Source organism: Moschus berezovskii, chromosome 15, assembly GCF_049115385.1.
Source record: "Moschus berezovskii isolate FMDL1 chromosome 15, NW_MosBer_1.0, whole genome shotgun sequence".
Classification (NCBI taxonomy): Eukaryota; Metazoa; Chordata; class Mammalia; order Artiodactyla; family Moschidae; genus Moschus; species Moschus berezovskii.
In genome coordinates this window covers 30,546,565-30,566,754 of record NC_142474.1, presented here as the reverse complement: position 1 = coordinate 30,566,754, position 20,190 = coordinate 30,546,565, and the positions used below count along the sequence as shown (strand labels likewise).

The following is a 20,190-nucleotide window of genomic DNA, read 5'->3' as shown; positions in this document are numbered from 1 at the left end:
GCTGTGGCCTTCCTTCCTGAGCTGGTGTTTCCTGGCTCCTCCCTGCTGTTGCCATGGAAACTGAGAGCAGCCTGGGGGCTCCCCCTGCCCCCCCCCCGCCTGGTTCCCACGGAGCCCCCGCTGAGCACCAAGAGAGGCCCACACAGAATGCAGAACACTGGAGAACCACCATGGCCACAATGCCCCAGGGCTCGCCCCGCTTGGGACCCCAGCTCCCATCCAGCACAGCGTCCCTGTTGGCCCCTGACACCTAGGACATCCACAAAAGTGATCTAACATGACCGGCCATAGCCCGTGTGCCCCCGTGAAGCCACTGTCACAGAGGACTCCTCACACAGGCTACATTTGGTGCCCCGCCCCCCAGCTCACAAGTCCCCTTCAACCCAGAGAAGCCCCCCACCCACTTGGTCCTGCTAGTCTGAAGCACTCAGGGGCAGACCCAACCCTGCACCACAGCCCGGGGACCTGCAGGGGTGCCATTCTCCCACATGCCCCACAAGCACCCCCACGGCCACACTGACACCTAAGTTCCTAGACCACCCAGCTCTAACCAGGACTGCCAGGTCCCCATGACACTGACAGTGGCAAGTCATGCCCTGACCCCAGCACTCCTGAGACACTGCCCTGTGAGCATGAGCACGCAACCAGCTCCCTCGCACCCCCATGGCCCTCTGCCACCACAACTGACAGCAGGAAGGTACGGGCTGGACAAGCCGGCCACCCCAAGCCTGAGCTCCAGCGTCCCCCATGGTTAGACCGGCTGCTGGGCGAGTCATGCATGCACATAGGGAGTGTGCCCACTTGGTTCTAGGCCACCGGGTGGTCTCCCCACCCCCATCCAGCCTTTGGGGCAGCTTCAAGGATGAACAGGAGGATCTGGGCCAGGCCTGAGCCCTGGTCTCCAGGACCACAAGGCAGGGCTTGACCTGGGTGGCCTGGCTCCAAAGCCCGGGAGTCAGGAGACCAGAGACCTCTCCACCTGGACCCGGAACTGATGGGGACCCTGCTCCCGCCCTCTAGAAGCAGGGAAGTCCTGCCCCTAGGGATTCAGTAATTGGTCCCAGCCCCACTCCTGCTCCTGCAGCAAGCCAGGCTGGGCGGCTAGGAGCCTGTGAGGTCTATGCCCCGGGCAGTGCCTGGGAGGTCTGCCACCCCCAGAGCCCAGCGAATCTCCCACTCAGAGGCACTGAGGGGATTACCCAGAATCCCTTGCAGGCTTTGCCCAGAGCCTAGGGGTCCAGTCCAGGCTGAGAGAGGGAGCGGGTGGAGGGCCAGGAAGGCAGCAGCCACTGGACGCCCAGGCCAGCCCCGGCTCACAGAACAAGCTTGCCTGCCATCCCACCTCCTGTCTGGGGAGACGGGGGGGCTGAAGACAGGACCTCCCAAAGTGGGCAGCAACAGGCTTGGACCAGGTGGGTCCTGGAGACATAGGAACGCCCTCAGACTGTGGATGGACTGGAGGCCATAGCTTGGTGCCCAGAGAAGTCTTTGGGAACTCCTCCCCTGGTGGATGTGAAGGGCCAGACCTCCACTCCCCACAGGACCTCATCTCCTATGGCAGAGTCCAGCCTCATCCCCGCACCCAGGCAGACAGACACGACACACAGACCACACACAGACACACACCTCCGATGCCCAACTGGTCACACCAACGACAGCCCTTCCACAGCCCCCGGGTGTATACCCAGCCCTGAGGCTCCAAGGTCAGGGCCACCCTGACTGCAGCTCCCACCCCACTGTTTTCCCATCTGGATGGTGGGCCAGAGCTAATGTCAGCCTTGCCAGGCAGCACACAAAGGAGGGGAGCCTGACCCCGAGGAGGTGGGGGTCACCCCAGGAGGCTCTCCCTTGCCTTGCTGAGCCCCAGCTCACAGGACGTGACAGCCGGACACCTGAGTCCTGGAGTTCAGCCAAGAGGGAGGGTCAGTGGCTGGCGCCAGGCGAAGCAGCCCTCCCAGGGGGTGGGGCCCTGGTGGTGAGGTAATTCTGGCCACAGAGCTCCCAGCAGCTTGAGCAGCTTGGCTCTCAGGGACTGCAGGGGGCCAGGCAGGGCCCCGAGGGAGACGAAAATCCACCACAAGGTCAGGGGCTGGAGTGGAGGAACCAGAAGCCACCTTCCCACGCCCAGTGGTGATCAGCCCAGACTGCTGCTGCTCAGGCTGAGCCAGGCCCTTGACCCCAGACCACACCCAGAAGACTGCAGGGCGATGTCACCTCTGCCAGATGTCACCTCTGCTAGTCCCATGGACCCATCCTTCAGCCCCGAGTCTTCCTCACCTGTCTCTTCTCCCAACCCCAGTCCACCCACATTGGTCAAAGGGAAACTGGCACCTCGGGGAGAGGCTGTACACTCGTCCACCCTCAGGCCCCCCATTCTTGCTTACCTCCCAGGAAAAGCCAGTCTTCCCCCCAGTCCCAAGGGGACCCCCTCAGCTGTCCCCAGTCCATCAGCATGGGCTTGGTGTCCATGAATTAGGCGCCAGAGCTGGGAGATGTGGAAACCTGATAGGAGCCACCCAGCCTGCGTTGAGGATGGGATTCACACCCAACCGACCTCATGGCGGAGGACCCCTGTGGGGGTGCTGGCTTCTCCCCAGGACAGCTCAGGAGCTGTCGCTTGTGGGAGCTGTCAGACCCACGGGGACCTGCCCCCTCATAGGCCCTGACTGTGGTCTAGAGGGACTACCAGGGACAGAAGATCCAGGAGTTCTGGCCACCCACACCTAGGATCACCATCACCTGAGGTCACACACCATGGAGCTCTCAACACATAGGATGGGGCTCCTGATGAGGTAGTGGAGCTACAGAGCTCACAGACTGACAATGGATGTGCAGGAGGGAAAACTTATCCTACACCCCCCCACACACACACTCACAGCCCCCCTAGAACCACCCTCAGCATGGGAGCAGGGGAGAAGCCTGCCTGGGGAACACCCCTCAGGGTCTGGGAACCCAGACACCCTCTGGAAGGGGTGGGAAGGGACTTCAAGGAGGCTGGCAGCTCCTCTGGACACCCTCAGGGGTCTGATGGCACAGGGGAGGCCCCTCCTCCTGCCACCCGCCCCAGCCTCACTCCTGCAGCAGCGCTGGCCTGGCCCACTGGACTGGGTAACCAGCTATTACAACTGGTGAATCAGGCCCTGGGGAGGGGGATGAGGTTCAGGGCTCCAGCCACTGGATCCCTTCCCTTGCTCTGCTATAGGTGCCGGCCATCTACCCTCTCCTCCAGGTACTCAGCTGCTGCGGTTTGCCGATTTTCCAGCGCTTGCGAGCGGGGTGGGGGACACGGTGAACATCTCCCTTAACGCCATGAACAGACCTGGGGAGCGGTGGGGGTAGGGGGAGGCTCAAAGTTCCCAGAGCTGCAAGTTCCACATGTTGGTGAAGGACGAGTGAGCAGTGATGCCCGGGTTTACTCAAAGCAGCTCCCTCAAGACATACAGCGCTTTTCACAAGGTGAACTTCCCTTGGAGTCAGAATCTGCTGGGAAGGCAGCCGCCCCCGCCCCCAGTTCCTGCCCGGGGGTCTGATTCTGAAAGTCTGACAGCCCCCACAAGGCCGCCCCCTGCCAAGCTTCGGGCCACATCAGCCGCCCTCTCCCACTCAGGGGGGTCTCTCCTTCAGAGGGGGTGCGGGGGGCGCCGCTTCGAGGAGGCCAAGGCGGAATCTCGCCCCGCGGAGAAGAAAGGGAGCCCCCGGGAGGAGGGGGGCGGCCCCAGCCCGCCCCGGCCCGCCCTGTCCGCCACGCCGCCCATTGGCCCCCGCGCTGCTATATCTGGGCGCCCACCCGGCGAGAGGCCACTGCCGTCCCCACCGCCGCCCGCCCTCCCAACGCGTCCGACCCCGACGTGCCCGCCGCCCACCCTCCGCGCTCCCGCGCTCCGTTCCGCCCAGGCCGCGCCCAGCTGGAATGCAGAGATCGCCGCTCGGCTACGGCGCACAGGACGATCCGCCCGCCCGCCGCGACTGTGCATGGGCCCCGGGCCCCGGGGCCGCCGCTGAGCCGCGCGGCCTCCCCGCCATCCCCGCCGTCCCCACCGCGCCCGCTGCGCCTGCCTCGCCGCCCAGCCCGCCGCGCAGCCCGCCTCGCAGCCCCGAGCCGGGGCGCTATGGTCTCAGCCCGGCCGGCCGTGGGGAGCGCCAGGGGACCGACGAGTCGCGCATCCGGCGGCCCATGAATGCCTTCATGGTGTGGGCGAAGGACGAGCGCAAGCGGCTGGCGCAGCAGAACCCAGACCTGCACAACGCGGTGCTAAGCAAGATGCTGGGTGAGTGGCCGCGAGGCAGGGGCGGGAGCTGGGGATGGGTGCGGGGGGCGGGGGTGTCCCGGGGGACCTCACGCCGGGGCGCGCGCTGGGCTCGGCTGTCAGCCTGCCAGCTCTCCCGACGGCACCCAGCTGACCCGCGCCCGCGGCCCGCAGGCAAGGCGTGGAAGGAGCTGAGCCCGGCGGAGAAGCGGCCCTTCGTGGAGGAGGCGGAGCGGCTGCGCGTGCAGCACCTGCGCGACCACCCCAACTACAAGTACCGGCCGCGCCGCAAAAAGCAGGCGCGCAAGGCCCGGCGGCTGGAGCCCGGCCTTCTCCTCCCAGGCTTGGCGCCACCGCCGCCGCCGCCGCCTCCCGAGCCCTTTCCCGCGGCTACGGGCCCGGCCCGGGTCTTCCGCGAGCTGCCGCCGCTGGGCGCCGAGTTCGACGGTCTGGGGCTGCCCACACCGGAGCGCTCGCCGCTGGACGGCCTGGAACCCGGCGAAGCCGCCTTCTTCCCTCCGCCCGCGGCGCCCGAGGACTGCTCTCTGCGGGCCTTCCGTGCGCCCTACGGCCCAGCCGAGCTGCCCAGGAACCCAGGCGGCTGCTTCGGGGCGCCGCCGACCGAGGCGCTTAGGACCGCGCCCGGCCCCGCCGCGCCGCTTTGCGGCCTCTACTACAGCGCCCCGAGCGCGCCGGGCCCGGGCCCCTACCCCGGCCCTCTGTCGCCGCCGCCTGAAGCCCCGCCCCTGGAGAGCGCCGAGCCGTTGGGACCCGCCGCCGACCTGTGGGCCGACGTGGACCTGACCGAGTTCGACCAGTACCTCAACTGCAGCCGGACTCGCCCCGACGCCGCCGGGCTCCCGTACCACGTGGCGCTGGCCAAGCTGGCCCCACGCGCCATGTCCTGCCCCGAGGAGAGCAGCTTGATCGCCGCTCTGTCCGATGCCAGCTCTGCTGTCTACTACAGCGCCTGCATCTCTGGATAGGTCGCTCGGGGCACTGTGCGATGGCTCTTGTCTCTCTCGCAGGCGGAGTTGCCGCTACTTGTCACAGCCCCGCAGGAACCCGCGACGCTGGGCCTTGGCCGGGTCGAGGGCACCCCGATGGGAGGGTCCCCACGTACTGGGGCTTGGCCGGGAAGCCCAGGCCCAGGACGTGTGGGCTGACCCTGCCGGGGCTAAGCTTAATCCTTTTCTTGCAGTGTATTTTCTAGAACTAGGCTGTATTTTTTACTTTGCCTTTTTTATATTCACAAAACAATATATTTAAGTTTTAATTAAACTTTTTCTCCCAAGGGGTTTCAGTGATGCAAAGCACCAATGTAGCAAGGGCTTTTTAAATAACATTTGTTTGCTGTAAAGGAGGAGCCAGGAGCTGGGTTCCCCTGGACCAGGCGAGGCCACAATAAAGCACCTCACCTTTCCTCCAAACTCTAGTGTCTGTGGTTGTTGCAGGGGGGATGGGGGGTTGGGGGGTAGGGAGGAGCAGCTCCCCCTAGAGCCCTTCCTCCAAATCCCCTGAGAGCCTGACCCCCAGCTGGGCCCACAGTATGCAATTCTCCATCCCTCCAGGACACCACCCCAGGCAGCTGGTGGGAGGCAAGAGATGTGGGCACTCCTCACCCTCCCAGCTCCCGTTCCCTGCCACTCTCTATTTTAACTCAAGCCTAATAAGGGTCAGACTACACGCAGAAATCTCCCCACACTCTCACCCAGGTTTCACCATCCTCATCTCATCCTTATAACTTTCTTCAAGCCCAGTGACTGCCCAAGACAGCACCTCTTTCTGAAGCAGGCTTGTGGGGTTGACGCCTGTCTGCAGACCTGACATCCTGGGACCCCAGTCCATCATTCTCACTCAACCCGGTGTCCCAAGAGATGGTAGCACCATGACCAATCCCTGCTGCCCCCCTGGGTGACCTGTGCAGGCTCTCCAGTGACACATGGCCAATGACCAGAGCAGGGGGCTCAGCCTTCCCATCTCAAGCTTCCCACGTTGGAATCCATCACTCTAGCCCTGTGCCCTGTCCCCACAGGACCAGGTGCCCTCTTTCCATACAGCCTCCTTGGTCCCCGCAGCACTGGGGAGCCCATGAGTTCAGGGAAAGTTTGCAACAATCATCTTGGGCAATTCTTTCCTGGAACAGGGTCCCAACACCAGTCCTCCGCGCACCCACACTCTTCTCAGGGCCACACAGGTCTTCCAAGAGGTCTTCTAAGAGGAGGAGTCATGTGTCCCCCGGCCTGTCCTCCCCCAGTAGCATATGGGGCTGATCTCTGACACCCCTGACACGGTATATGCACCCTGGGACATGGGCATCTCGTGATGATGTGGGCTGCTCTGTGGCTGCCATGGGCCTGAATCTGACTACCTGCGAGCAAGTTTGCACATGCTCCGAGCATGGCAGTGATGCTGTGACAGTGTGACCATGTGATTCAACGTGACCTTCCATGATGACTGTGTGACACCCAGTGTGTCTGAGACTGTGTGTGCACGTGTGTCTTCCTGTCAGCTTGGGTGTCGGTGCACAGGGGTCCACTGCCTGAGTGTGTGAAGGGGTGAACAGGCGGTGTGCTGTTCTTATTGGTGTCCTGCCTCCAAGGAATCACCTCTCCAAACTGGCATGAGCCTCACACCTCAGCGGATGGAATGGGGGAGCAGCATCTGGGCTCCCTTCACCGCCATCCCCACCGCATTGTGAGCAGGGCCCAGAGACCTCCAAAACAAAGGGACAGAGAAAGACAAGCTGAGGAGATGGATGTGGATGTAGAGAGAGGAGCCCTGGGCTGGTCTAGGCACGGAAAGAAATGGCCTCCAGGACACCAAGGACAGCGCTGGTACACAGGAAGAAAGCAGAGAATGAGGCCCAAAGGGACACGGGGGTCCAGTCCAGCTGCATTTGTCATGGCCAGGGGCGGGGGATGGGGGGGCTCTGAGACACCAATGCCAAGTCCCAGGCTCAGGCACAAAGGTCATGGCACCCATTAGTGTGCACATTCAGATCCCATGGCCTCCAACTCCCACTCTGGGTGGGCCTGGGGGACAGGTGACCCATCCACTGCAGCCCCGGGTCAGCTGGGCCAAGCTGTGCCCCCCACCATGAGGGTAGTCTCTGTAGGAGGCATACCCATAGTAGCCAGAGTCTAGTAGCTTCTGCCCCTTGACCCATCCCCAGGGCAGACCCTCCCATATCTTCACCCCACTCCCTGGCCAGGGCAGGGTGAAGGGAGTGCCAGCCCAGCTTCTCCGACCACTGAGAGACCCCTGCTTGGGCATAAGCATCACCTCACCTGTGTCCCCATCCCAGAGACACCCATGGACACACAGAGAGGCTGACTGTCTCTCCTGTACAGGGAGCAGTCTTCTAGCATTCTCCTCACCTCACCCTTGGGGTGGGGGTGGGGATGGGGGCCCCAGGGTGCCCAAGTGGGAGCGGCCAAGCAGCTTGCCCCCCAGAAGCCCCTTTCCCACTGCCAGGGTAGGAGCGGTGGGGTCTCAATTTGGGCCAAGTCCTTGGATTCAGGGGCTGGGGGAATTCAGGAGCAGAATCAGGACTGTGAAAACACATACACACACACACACACAGATGGCAGCTGTTTCAGACAGCAGTCAAGTGAGCACCACACAAGACCCAGGGCAGACTGGCCTCCTAGGGTCTAGAAACCCAGGCCTCCTAGGCAGGACCACAGCCTCAGGGCCTGGGTGGTTCCAGCCTTGGATCAGGCTTCCCACCCCTCCCCCTCTTGGCCCCACCCACCTGCTTCCCCTAGGGTCAGGAGAAGGGAAGTCCCCACCCCCAGCTCACGCTGAGTCAGGCCCGCCAGGAACAGACACAGGCGACCTAGCTCCTGGCGGGAAGTTCTAGCAGCCTGGCCTGGCTAAGTCACAGCTCTCACGCCCAGGACCCAGCCTAGCACTGGGGTGACCTAAGCCGAGGTGTGGAACCCTCCCCCAAAGCTGCCCAGAGGAGGAGGGGTTATGCCTGAGAGCAGGTACGGTGCACCCCCCTCTCCCCAATAGACATGGTCATCACCACCTCCACAACCTCAGTAACATCCCCGACACAACCAGCCACACACCACGCCAGCATCAGGGCTGCTCCCAACAAGGCTAGGCTGGGCAGGTGAAGTGAAGTGAAGTCGCTCAGTTGTGTGAAGAGGGACTTAATTCTCCTCTTGATGGACAAACACCCTAGACAGCCCAGTCACTCAGTTGACAGCCTACAACACCTGTGTTGTTGTTGTTTAGTTGCTAAGTCCTGTCCGACTCTTTTGTGACCTTATGGACTGTAGCCTTCCAGGTTTCTCTGTCCATGGGAGGTAATACTGGAGTGGGTTGCCATGTCTTCCTCCAGGGGATCTTGCGGACCCAGAGATGGAACCGTGGTCGCCTGCATTGGCAGGCAGATTCTTTATCACGAGGTGTTTTCAGTGAAGTAACATAAATGTGTATCTCTAATGACCAAGTCTGAACAAGCAGATGAAGTATCTTAAATTAATCTGCACAGCAGACAGACTGTTTACCGTCTAAGCCCCCAGGGAGTCCAAAATGCTGGAGCAGCTATCCCCAAAGGAGGGGGTCCAGAGCAGCTGACCCCCCATCCCAACAGGTCCTCAAAACCAAGACTTGGTCCTCTACCGCCCGCCCACCGCCACTGCTGCCCCAGGTCGGGGATGGGCCCTAAGGAGCAGGCTCCAGTCCAGTCCGCAAAGGGTTTGGGCCAAGTATATGGGGGTTCCTGATCCAGGACTGGGGAGGAGGAGGGATGGGAACACCGATGTTCCTCCTCTTGTGTTTCAGAGCACAGCCCACTCTGCTTCCTCCCACCCCCTCTACCTCTGCACAAGCACCCAGCCTCCCAGGGAAGCCCAGCAAGTCTCCCCACCCTCTGCCTTATCTCCCAAGACCCCATCGCCGCTGCCCCCTCCCCGTCTAGCTCCAACCAGCACAACCCCGCCCCATCCCCTAGGACCCCTCCCTTCCCCTGTCCCCTCCCCCACGACCCCGCCCTGTCCCCCCATGACTCCACCCCTTGCCTCACAAACCCGCCCCTCCCCCACACAACTCCCTTAGCCCCACAACCCCGCCCATCCCCACGACCCCGCCCCGTCTCCCACGCCCCTGCCCGCCCGCGCGAGAAAACAGGAAGGGGCCCGCGGCGGCGGCGCTGGGAGGAAGCGCAGGAAGCGGCGACGGGTGCGGCGCTTATCTCGGGCCGCAGCCGGACCCCTGGCCTCACGCCCCGCGCAGGCCGGGCAGCCGGAGGAGAGGCCTGCTCACCTGGTGGGGGCCCTGGCTGCCTCACCTCCCAGCCACAATTGTCACAACCGGGCCATGGAGAGAGGCGACAGGACTTCACTGAGCCAGACTGTGCCCCTCCAGCCCAGTGGGTGACCCGGGGTCCAGCGTCCAACCCCAGGGCGCCCCACCTCCCCCACAGCGCACAGTACCCACGCCCCTAGACCCTGACCTCCCCATTTCCCCCCAAGCAAGGACTCCTTTTGCCCAGCAGGTGCGCGCTCTCTGTTGGTTCTTCCGGGCTTTAACTTGGGGATGGGGGGATGGTTGTTTGTTTCTGTTTACAAAGCTAGGTCTTTTCCTGAAGAGGGGGCAGGATAGGGACTGTTCTGGGGCGCGCCCCCCTCCCAGGGTCCCGCAGGCCACTGGCAGGGACAATGGGCGCCAACACCTGGCACTCCTCCCCCATGAGTATATGCTTTGCTTCCTGGAGTGGGGGCCTCCTGTGTTTCCGCATCAACCATGGCTGCAACAGCTCTCCGTGCACACCTGCAGGCGAGGACCCCACACTCAGGCTCATAGGCAAGGGCCGAGGGCCCTCAGGTCTGGTGCAGGTGTTTCCTCCCTGGCTTTGGTAGCCCCCAGCGCCAGATGCAGGGTCTGACCGACTCATGTCCTGCCTGAGTCCTGGCTCCGCGAACATGGGAGGTGCCTCTGTTCAGAGTCTGGCATGGCAGGCACTTCTCTCTCCCACCACCTCCTGGTGCTCAGCTGGGCTGGGGTGGTGGCCAGTTGGGGAGGGGACATGGGGGAGGTGCTGTTGGGGCCCATGAGTGGGCCTCGGGCAGGGCAAAGCACTCTGCGGTTCTCAGAAGAGCCAGTGCTCTGGGTTGGCACTGACCCCAGCCCTATGGTCTGCTGGCAGCCTGGGAAGGGGCAGAGTTGGGAGGCAGGGAGAGAGTGGGGCCCGTGGGTGGGGCAGGGGAACACCCAAGTGGCACAGTTGGGATTAACTTCTTGGTTTTCTGAATCCAGAGACTAGTTTGCCTGTCGTCCATGTTCCAGATGTTCTTTCAAAGGCTCCCAGTCTGGGGAGGCCGTGGGACTCGGACTACCCTTCAAAGCCTGCCTGGGCCCTCCTTGCAGCACTGTGCATGGGGGGTCTAGCTCCCTGGCCAGTGCCCTGCAGCCCCATCTGCCACCCTGCACAGCCCCTCCCTCTGGGCCCCAGTCTCCACTCCGGTGGAAGCTGCTGAGAAGGCACGCACGTAGGGCAAGGCGCCACAGGGTGCAGGCCCCAACCCCACCAGGTGTGTGCTCCAGAAATAGTGCAAGAACCAGGCTCAGGCCACATGCCTGGGGCCTTGGCAGGGAAGGCAGGGCACTGGGGCCTGGCAGATGCCTCGCATCCACGAAAGGTGGGGCCTATCCACTGCACAAACCACCTATACTCTGCCCTTGGTGGCCCCATGACCCATGGCCCTGACCTCACCATTGAGTAACTCTCTGCTGGTCCCTCACTACCAGGGCAACTCTGACAGGAGCCCCCAGGGAGAAACCGTAGGTCCCGGGCTGCAGGAACAATGTCTGCCCCTGTGGTTGCGGCCCAGGACCCAGACGGAGATTGTGGCCCTGTAAGTGAGGCCTCTACCCCTCCTCCCAGCTTCCCTGAAATGGGTTTGCTGGAACCTGCCTCAGGCATGGGTGGATAGAAGGGCTGCCCACTGCCCACCCACCATGGCAGCAGCCATGACTGCCCAGGAGGCCACACCAAAGTGGTGTTAGGAGGAGCACTCTCCCCACAGGCCCTGGGGCTGCGGCAGAGAGCCAGGTGCCCTTGAGGAAGCGGGGGCACAGGGGAGGGGGGAGCCTCTGTGGAGGGCCTGTCCCCTTCCTGTCCCTGCACCCAGACCCTCTGACTCTTACTGACCTTCTCCAGGGCTGACTCCCCCATGCATTGTGCTCCAACCAAAGTGGGCCTTTCCCCTCCTACCTGGATACCTGGCCACAGCCCCAGGCTTACATAGCAGGAGTCAGCCATGTGACTGCTCCCCTCAGCTGCTGCTCCATCAGCATGCCCCAACTTCAAGATGAGGACTCACCCAGGGACTCAGGTCAGCACTCTGGGGTTGCCTGGACCCCTCCTCACCCCATTCACATCCAAGCCTCTCCTTCAGCCTTACCTTAACTGCACAGGCCCCCCTGACACCCAGAGCGTGGTCTCATGGCCTGGTAGCCACTAGGTGAATGAATGCACCCTGAAGTCCCCACACATGGGTGTCCCTCTGCTTGGGACCTGGCTCTCATCCCAGCTCTCACACTTCCTGGCTGAGATTTGGGGCAAGTGCTGAAACCTCCTATTGCTTCAGTTTCCTAGTTATGAACCGTGGACAGTAGTTGTTGCTGCTCTGCTCAGATTGAGTGTGTTTACACCCACACACTGGGGGCAATCAGGGACAGCCGTGCCCTGCTGATGGCACCAAGACCTGTCTGTATCTCTTCTGCTCCCCTCTGTTCTGTCAGGGTGCCCCCGGGCAAGGCTGCTTTGGTACCTACTGGGTCTGTCCACCTGACAACAGGTGTGCCTGCCAAGCATCCGCCTTGGCCAGGTGCTCTGCCTGCTCTGCTCCCCTCTCTTCCACAGGCAGTGATCTGGGAGGGGCCACAGACCTCCAGTCCTAGAGATCGGACGCCCACCCGTCCAGGCAAGCATAGGGTCCCAGAGTCAAGACGGTGGGTCCCTGGCTGGTCTGTCCAGTCCCACAGAGGGGCTGCTGCCACACTTCCCAGGCCGCAGGAAATGGCCTGGTCCAGCTTGCAGCCAGAGTCACAGCTCGCTTCCCTTCAGGCCCGTTTCCTTTATCCGGTTGTTTTGCTCCGAATTCACAAAGCTCAGCCTTCCCCTCCCCTCCATTTCCACCCTTCCCCCATCCCAGAGTGGAGCAGGACGGATACGCTGCTACATTTGAGGGCCAGCAGGAGTCTCCCACCCTCATCTCCTCTATCTCCCCCAACCCCCCCCCCACCGCATGCAGCGCCTAGGGGGGAGTCCCATCCCGTGGCGCCCCCTGCTGGTCGAGCCTGGGAGCACCACCCCACGGCTCTGCCTTGCTCCGCGAGTGTCGGTGGCCTCAGCGTCCCCTCCCAACCGAGGCGCGGACCGGGGCGGCCGGGCCCCACAGTTGACAGGCGAAGAGAGGTGGAACCGAGCCGCAGCACCAGCTCAGTTTATTGGGGCCTCGCTCGGAGCAGAGGGCGGGCCCCTTCCGGGACCAACTCGCCAGGCGGGCACTGCCTCCAATCCCAGGGCCTGGGAAGAGTGCGGGCCGCGTGGCGAGGGAGGGGCTCTTTCCCAGCCCCGCGTGCTCGGGGTGCTAGGAGCCCCTGGAGCCATCGGTGGCCGCGGCGCGCAGCGCGAACAGCTTCTCCCAGCAGGTGGCGACGGCGTCCAGGGCGCGCAGCAGGAGCCGCCTCCGGCCGCCAGGACGCCGGGAAGGGCGCGTCTCCGGCCGCCAGCTCCGCTGTCGGGGACGCGTCGGTCAGGGCGTGGGCACGGTCCCCACCCTCCCCTCCCCCCTAGCGCGTGTCGGGTCCCTGGGAAGGGAGGCCGTGGCCGTGGGAGAGGGCGGGGACTGCACCTGGCGCAGCTTCCGGCAGTGGCGTCGCATTACCGCCTCAGTGCGCACCGCCACAGTCCACGCCGCCTTCTCCAGAGCCCCACGGCGGCCCCCGGCCACCACCCCACGTAGAGTCCGACCCAGGGCCACGATGGACAGTAGGATACTGTGCTCCTGGGGAGGGGAGGAGACAAGGGACTGGGGAGGAGCCTGGTGGGGAGCGGGCTGGAGGGCCTGGGTGGGAGTCTCTCCATACCTTCTGGGAGCCACATGAGACTCCCACCCGGGCCCGCCGTCGGGAGACCGTGTCTCCAGTCAGGTTTTTCTGAATGAAATGGAGGTGTCTGGAGCCCGGTCCAGCCCCTTCGACCCTTGGCCTGGTCCACCTCAGCGCGGCCTGCAGGTCCTCGAAGATAACCGCGCGGTAGTGGTGAAGCACGTCTGGGACACTGCAGGCGCCGATCCCGGCCCGGCCTGGAGCGGCCCCCAACAGCGCCAGCAGGAGCGCCCAGAGAGCGGGCTTGGGAGGCCCCTGGAAGGGATACCGGCTCTAGGGAGGGGCCGACACTCCGACAGCGTTTCGGGAAATGTGCTTCCCCGCCGCCCCCTCCACACACAGGGACTCGCTGAGCTGGTATAAAATAGAGATGTTGCCATGCCCCAACAAATGCTCTAGGCACCACTGCTCTGGCAGGTTTGGGAAAAGATAAGCATTAGCACCCGCAACCCTGCTCTGCATGCCTAAGTGCCAAGACTGGAGGGCAGGGCTGAGCTAGGCCTGGGTACAGCAACAAGTACCCTCCATATAGCCTTGCTCCTGGCCATGCCCTGACCCATGCCCATCAAAGCTGGGCTCCCCTCTGCTGGGCACCCAACCCCTGGCACTCTGCTCACCTCCAGATGCCCCACAGGAGAGGGCAGAATCTGCCCCCTATCTCTGGGCAGCTCCCCCACATCAATGGCTTGCTACCAGCTCTGAGAACCATGGGAGCTGGGGTCCCTCTGCACCCCCAGCCCAACCAGGACAGGGGTGAGGGCTCAGAGTTCAAGGCCACACCCCTTCAGAAGGGGAAGGCTTGGGGAAAGCCCGGAGGCTAAGGGAGGAAGGGGACCATATTCCACCCCACCAGACCTCCCCTCCCCTAGAAAAGGGAACTGGCTCTCATGGATAAGACACCACCCCCACCCCCAGAAGCCCAAACATCAGAGAGAAAGCTGCTTGTTGAAAGGCTCCCAGCCCCCAGGCTAGAGTCACACAGCGGTTGGAAATTAATCATGCGAACCCAGCAAGACTTGGGACTCAGACACAGAACTTGACTTGAAACTTGGGACTCAGACACAGAACTTGATTCTGCTTCCCAGCCGGGCAGGAGAACCTGACCACACAGGGCTGGAGCTGGAGTCCATGGGAGCTCTGCCTGAGGCACCGGGCATCGCTGGCTGGGGGAGCACATGCAATTATTAGCTGGGGCCCCTTCTCCAAAAGTGCCCCTTCCCCTGACAAGCTTCATATAATGGCCAACTCAGTCGCCCCTCTGCCTGTTGAGGGTCAGAGATCATAGTGAGAACAAGAGCCACTGGTGCTGGAGGGATATCCAAGTAGGGTAGGTTGGTTGCCCAGGGGGTCTTGGGAAGGCCTGGTGGACCTTGACCAGGACCCGAGGCTGAGGCCAGTTCAGCCCCCGAGGACAGGGTGGCCCCGGCACTAGGAGGGCAACTCCCCCTCCCTCTATAGCTGCCAGGAAGGACAGGCAGGAGCACCCAGGCCAGGTGGCGGTGACGGGAACCAAGGGGGATTTCCCGGTGGGGGCAATGAGGGATGGCAGCCCAAGATAGCTCCCACCCCAGCGGCCCACAGCTGCTCACCATGGGCCTCTCAGGATCAGGCCCTCCCTCACTCCCGCCAGGGGGCCTCGGACATGATCCTGGGGTCCTCAGGTGGGGAGTGCGGCTGCCACTCCAGGTCCAGTTCCGAGCCCGGCCAACAGAGCTCCCCTGGACGCAGGCGGACAAGGCTTTTGAAGTTGGCTCCTCTGAGTAGAGGAGGGAGGGAGCAGGAGGGAGGCCCAGGATCCCAGCCTTCCCCCTCCCTCTCCCCACCCCCTATCCAATCACTTCTTCAATTAACCTGACCCTGAAGCCCAGCCCTAGAGGGCTGTCTTCCCATCCAGTGGATCTTGGATTAAGCCATCGACTGGGGAGATCTCCTCCGCCAAGGCAGGGGTAGGGTGCTGGGTGGGCAAGGAGCAAGGTGGGGCCCAGATGGTAGGGAAGGGGAGCCAGGAGAGGCAGGGGCCTGCCAACACCCTCCTCCAGGACCTTCCTTGGTGGTCAGCAGGTGCTGTCTCTTCCAGGAACCTGAACGCCGGCAGGACCAGGTGAGCAGAACTTCACCTGCCCAGCCCCCAGCTCCTCCACCCTGACGTCCGGGGGTCCTGCCCCAGCAGGTCCCAAGAAGGGGACTTCCCAGCACCTCGCTGGCCCAGCGCTCAGCCGAGAGATGCCTCCTGCTGCTCATCCCTCCTGGGTCAAGGGGGTCTTTTGCTGGGGAAGCTCATGGCCACTCACCCAAACCACCTTGCAGGGAGCTGGACCACAGCACCCTGCCAGGCAGCCTGTGGGCACCATCCTGCCCTGCCTCCAGCAGTGCTTCAGAACAAGGGGAGCCGAGGAATTCAGCCTTGAGCTGGAACTGAAACGTGTCAGTGGAAGAAAAGCTAGGATATGTTTTCCCCAGGGAGAAAAGGAGTTTCACCACCACCCCAAGGCATTGAGAAAACGACCCCCAGGCAAATGAGAAAGACATCTGCTATCAAATGCTCTGGAACCCTCTGGCTCTGCATGAGGTCTCATCTGACCTGAAGTCAAAGGAAGTGTCCAGGAGAAGCCACACCCAACTGAGAGCTCCAGCTGCCTATGGCCGCAGCCTGGGCCTCAGTTTCTACATCTGTGGAGGGAGAGGCTGGCTTTCAAGCTCTTAGAAGGGCAACGGGCAGGACCCCTCCCACTTCCTCCAAAAATGACCGAAAGAAACTCCAAAGGCTCAATGAAGACACCCAGGAACCTCCCCACGGCTGTCCAGGCTGGCCTCCTGGAGGACTGGAAGGATTTCCAGTCTCAGACCACCCTGAGGCACCAGCACTTCCTGACCCTGCAGGGACAGTCTGATCCTGCCCGGGCTGGAGCAAGGTCTGTCCTCTACAGTCAGACGCCCGTGCCCTAGGTGCGCACAAGGAGGGTGTGACCCCCACCCTTGGCAGCCACAGGTCAGCGACTAACTCCAACACAAGGCAGAGAAGCCCCTCTGGGATCACTTCTTACAAGAATGTGTGAGAACAACAGCCAGCTGCCCTTCTTGTCAGCACAAGTGACAATCCGCCCACTGCCTCTGGACCACCCTTGACCTCCAGCTAGATGCCTCCACCCATAGCCAACACACCCCCTTCCAAGACAGCTGGCTAGTTTCCAACTGGACACAAACCCAGGGATCCAGGGCCCAAGGAAACCTCCTGTCCTCGCATGGTGGAAGCATATTCAAGTCTCCAGGTAACCAGTGCATTTTCCATCCAGAGAAAGAATGGGTCCAAGAGCTTTAGGGTAAAAATCACTAACTACAAATTAGCAAAAATGAACTCCCCTGCCAATGGGAGCAACCCTCTCACATGTCGAGGGCCTCTTCGCCGTCCTGCGGTAGAACCTCAGGGGCCAGGCCCAACAGCACTCAGGAAAAAGTCACTCTCCTGGGGCGCACACAGCCTGCTGCTGGGGGACAGGAGGCACAGACCACCCCGGGGTGGGCGAAGACCTGCACATGCAAGGGCACTGGAGTCACCTGGCCAGCTGGGCCCTCACTGTTCCCACACACAGCTTTTACCCAGAACACAAGTTCCTGCCTCCATCTCCAAAAAGCCTTGGAGAGTTGCCCAGCTCTGCTGGCGCTTCCTCTGCGGTGGGCTCTTGTGAGGCCTGGAGAGCTAGCCCTATCCAGTATGGGGGCCAGACTGGGACGGTCAAAGCACATGAGGGTAGGAGTTGGAGAAAACCCACTGCCACGAACCCCACGACTACTAGAAAACCTTTAATCAACAACCAGGACGGCCACCACCCCCACCCTACCCCCACCGCTGCGCAGGACACTCAGAAGGTGTTCTTGATGCGCGCCGCCACCAGCACGAGGATCTCCCCAATCTTCCGCTGCCAGTTGGCGATGTCCTTGGACGTGGCGCACCACAGCTCCCCATGCCGGGGCTCGGCGTTCTCGCAGCGCCTCCTCACCTCCTCCCGCTGCTCCTGGGTGGGGACCGCAGGTGTTTGAACCAACCCACTCCCACCACACTCTACCAGGCCTCACATCAGTGCCTGCACCCGCCCCCCAAAGAGGACCCACCTTCCACATCGGGGTGTGGGTGGCGACCCCGAGGGCGCTGGGCTCTGGGAAGTCTCTGTCCAGCAGGACAGGACGGCTGTTACACAAAGACAAGCCTCAGGCCTCCAGCTCCAGCCCTGTTTCTGCCACGGCCCTGAGTCCCCATCACAACCAACTTGTTAAAAGATGCCCCCGAGCATCTAAATTACAGGCTGAGAGACTCCAAGGCTACAGCCGGAAAGCGGCCATGGAAGCTGTGTCAGCCACCAGCACTTCGTTCGGGACTGGTGGGGTGGGGGTCATGGGCAGCAGGCGCCTCACCTCTGTGCCGTGCTGCAGCTCAAACTTGTAAAAGAAGGCCCAGGCATCCCCCAGATCTGAATCAATCTTCACAGTGCGGTGGAACCACTCCCGGGCCTTGGTGATCTTCCGCTCGCTCCAGAACAGCCTATTGAGAAGCAGCAGGGGGACCAAGTGGCCAGAGATCCATGCTGGTGGTGCTCTGGGGCCGCGGGAGCCATGCTGGGGCAGCCCTGGCCTGCTCAGGTCACAGCTCGCTCCATGGTGGGCTAGACATCGAGCCTGGTGACCCGCTGCAGTGGCACAGAGTCAGGACTACTGGTCTTGACCTCTCCCTGGAGAGTTCAGGCTCCACTGGGGTGCCAAGGGATGAGGCCTGGCACCCAGAAACCCCTCCAGGTCACTACCTGAAACCCTCCTTCCTTCAAGTGTCCACCTAAGGCATTTCTCAGAAAACCACCCACAGAGCAAGAAATTATTATCTTCTTCTGAGTAAAACATAGGGAAATGAAAGTAACCGATCTGACAAAAAATTAAATCAAGGCTGTGATTAGGGAAAGAGAAGTTTCTGCCTGCTCCTCCTTTCCACCTTCTGGAACAATCTGTCCTACCAGGCATCTCCATAAGGAGCTGAAGCCCACACTGAAAACCTGGTCTAAAAGCAGACACAGACCCCCTGAAACTAGGCCCAGGAGAAGATCCACAGCATCAGAAACCGAGTCAGGGTCCTGGGAGCCTTCCCCACATGCCAGCGAGGGCATGACAGGCACTCTGACAGCCAGCTCCACCAGCTCCGCAGTCAAGTTCCAGAGCAGACGTGCACTGGGCACCTCCAGGCAGCTGCCTTGGCTGGTTTCAGCTACAAAAGGGAGTCATTTTCATGCTCTGATAGCTTGATTGTTTTTTAAGCCTTGTGGTATTCTTAATTGCTCAGTGTCAGATAAACTGTGATTTAAAGAGCACAAACCCAGATAGCAGCACACAGAGCCCCAGCCTGGGAACAGCAAGGAGGGACCTGTTTACTTTACAAAGCCTTTTACGAGGTTTTATGGCAGCCCTATCGGAGTGGAGCGGGAGGTGGAAGCACAGGCGAGAGGGAAGGAGCCCCAGGGACCCAGGTGGGGCCTCAGAAGTTCGTGGGAAGCCCCATACACAGCGCCCTCAGCCCCACAGCAGCCAGGGAGGAGGTGCTGGTGGGCACTGAGGAAGCAGCTGGGCCAGCAAGAGCACACAGGAGCCTCTGGCCCCACACACCCCCTGCCCCAGGCAGAGCCCTGTCAAGCCCTCCACCTCAAGTCCACTCACTTCCCAGCCTGACCACACCCAACCACAACCCAGCACTCAGGTTCCGCTCCTCTCAGGCCACTGTCCTCCTTTGAGAAGGGAACAGAGAAGGTTCAGGAGGTTCTTAAGGCCCTCCACATCTCCCCAGGGAGCCCCAGGCCCAGCACCTTGCACAAGCTGGCAGTGGGGGGTCGCCTGCTCACCTCCTCTTGTCCTTGAGGCCAGCACCTTGATGGACAGATGGCCTCCACACCCCCAGGCGCACCAAGAGCCTGACCAATGGGCCCTAGATTGTTCCCAGGGTTACACAGGTCAAACAGTCTGGCTTTTGGCACTAACACAATGGAAACAACTGTCTTGCTTACAGCTGTCTGAACCAAAAAAGGTTCACTTGTAACCTAAATTCCGTGTGGACCAGTGTCAGCAGGCCTGTGTCTGTCCTGCAACCCAAGACCCATGTTGGAATAAACTGAAAAGTGCCAGAGACAGAGAGCGCAGAAATCTGAGAAGGAACCAGGACAAGAGAAGGAGTGTCAGGGACCCAGAAGAGGCCACCCTCCCAGGGGTTATGACCAGGGAAGACTGCCTTGTTCTGGCGACCTGGAGACCCCAGCAAGAGGACTGGCACTGCCACCAGGACCCCTACTCACTTGGCCACAGCTAGGAGCACGTGGGGGTCATGCTCACACTTCTTCAGGGCGTCCACACTCTTGGTCTTCCGCTGGGGCCTTGCCTCCAGGAAGATGGCTTCAGACCACAGGACCCCTGAAATTCAGACATGCAGATGCCCACCTCAGCCATCACACACAGGGAGGCCTTTGAAGACTCAGGATATCCCCATCTGTGCCTTCCACGTGGCCAGGCCGCCTATGCTGCCCCCTACCCCACACCCCCCACCCCGCGGCCTGCCCAGAGCCTCATTGGCAAGGCCATGACATTGTCCTGGGGGGCGGGGAGGCTGGAAGTCCCAACAGCCTCTGAGGTTTCATACCCACTGACTAACTTCACAGCTGAGAATTCACTGTAACAAAGTAACAAAAAGTGCTACCAAGGATTTATGCAGAAACATAACCTGGTATTGATACCAGCCTAGAGATCAGCCTGAGGCCCTATGTCTGACATAAATCCAGAAAATTCT

At 61.9% G+C, this 20,190-nt stretch overlaps 3 protein-coding genes across 3 annotated transcripts in view; 1 reads left to right on the top strand and 2 right to left on the bottom strand.

The window, feature by feature from the left end:
* The first annotated feature begins 3,790 nt into the window (after nucleotides 1–3,790).
* SOX18 (SRY-box transcription factor 18) lies at nucleotides 3,791–5,686 on the top strand. The gene is made up of 2 exons (XM_055425062.2): nucleotides 3,791–4,268; nucleotides 4,422–5,686. The coding sequence occupies exons 1-2, from the start codon at nucleotides 3,911–3,913 to the stop codon at nucleotides 5,231–5,233; spliced, it is 1,170 nt and encodes a 389-aa protein (XP_055281037.1). The 5' UTR covers nucleotides 3,791–3,910; the 3' UTR covers nucleotides 5,234–5,686.
* Nucleotides 5,687–12,451: 6,765 nt separating this feature from the next.
* On the bottom strand, nucleotides 12,452–15,187 carry C15H20orf204 (chromosome 15 C20orf204 homolog). Its single transcript, XM_088843928.1, has 4 exons — nucleotides 14,969–15,187; nucleotides 13,359–13,634; nucleotides 13,124–13,276; nucleotides 12,452–13,006 (listed from the first exon to the last, which is right to left on the bottom strand). The coding sequence occupies exons 1-4, from the start codon at nucleotides 14,969–14,971 to the stop codon at nucleotides 12,860–12,862; spliced, it is 579 nt and encodes a 192-aa protein (XP_088700054.1). The 5' UTR covers nucleotides 14,972–15,187; the 3' UTR covers nucleotides 12,452–12,859.
* Nucleotides 15,188–17,167: 1,980 nt separating this feature from the next.
* PRPF6 (pre-mRNA processing factor 6) overlaps nucleotides 17,168–20,190 on the bottom strand; it is a 35,678-nt gene continuing 32,655 nt past the window's right edge. The window contains exons 19-21 of the mRNA XM_055433042.2: nucleotides 19,703–19,817; nucleotides 17,790–17,916; nucleotides 17,168–17,392 (exon numbers count right to left, since the gene is read on the bottom strand). Coding sequence (XP_055289017.1) covers nucleotides 17,240–17,392; nucleotides 17,790–17,916; nucleotides 19,703–19,817 — 395 coding nt within the window. The 3' untranslated portion in view covers nucleotides 17,168–17,239. The remainder of the gene's footprint in view (nucleotides 17,393–17,789; nucleotides 17,917–19,702; nucleotides 19,818–20,190) is intronic.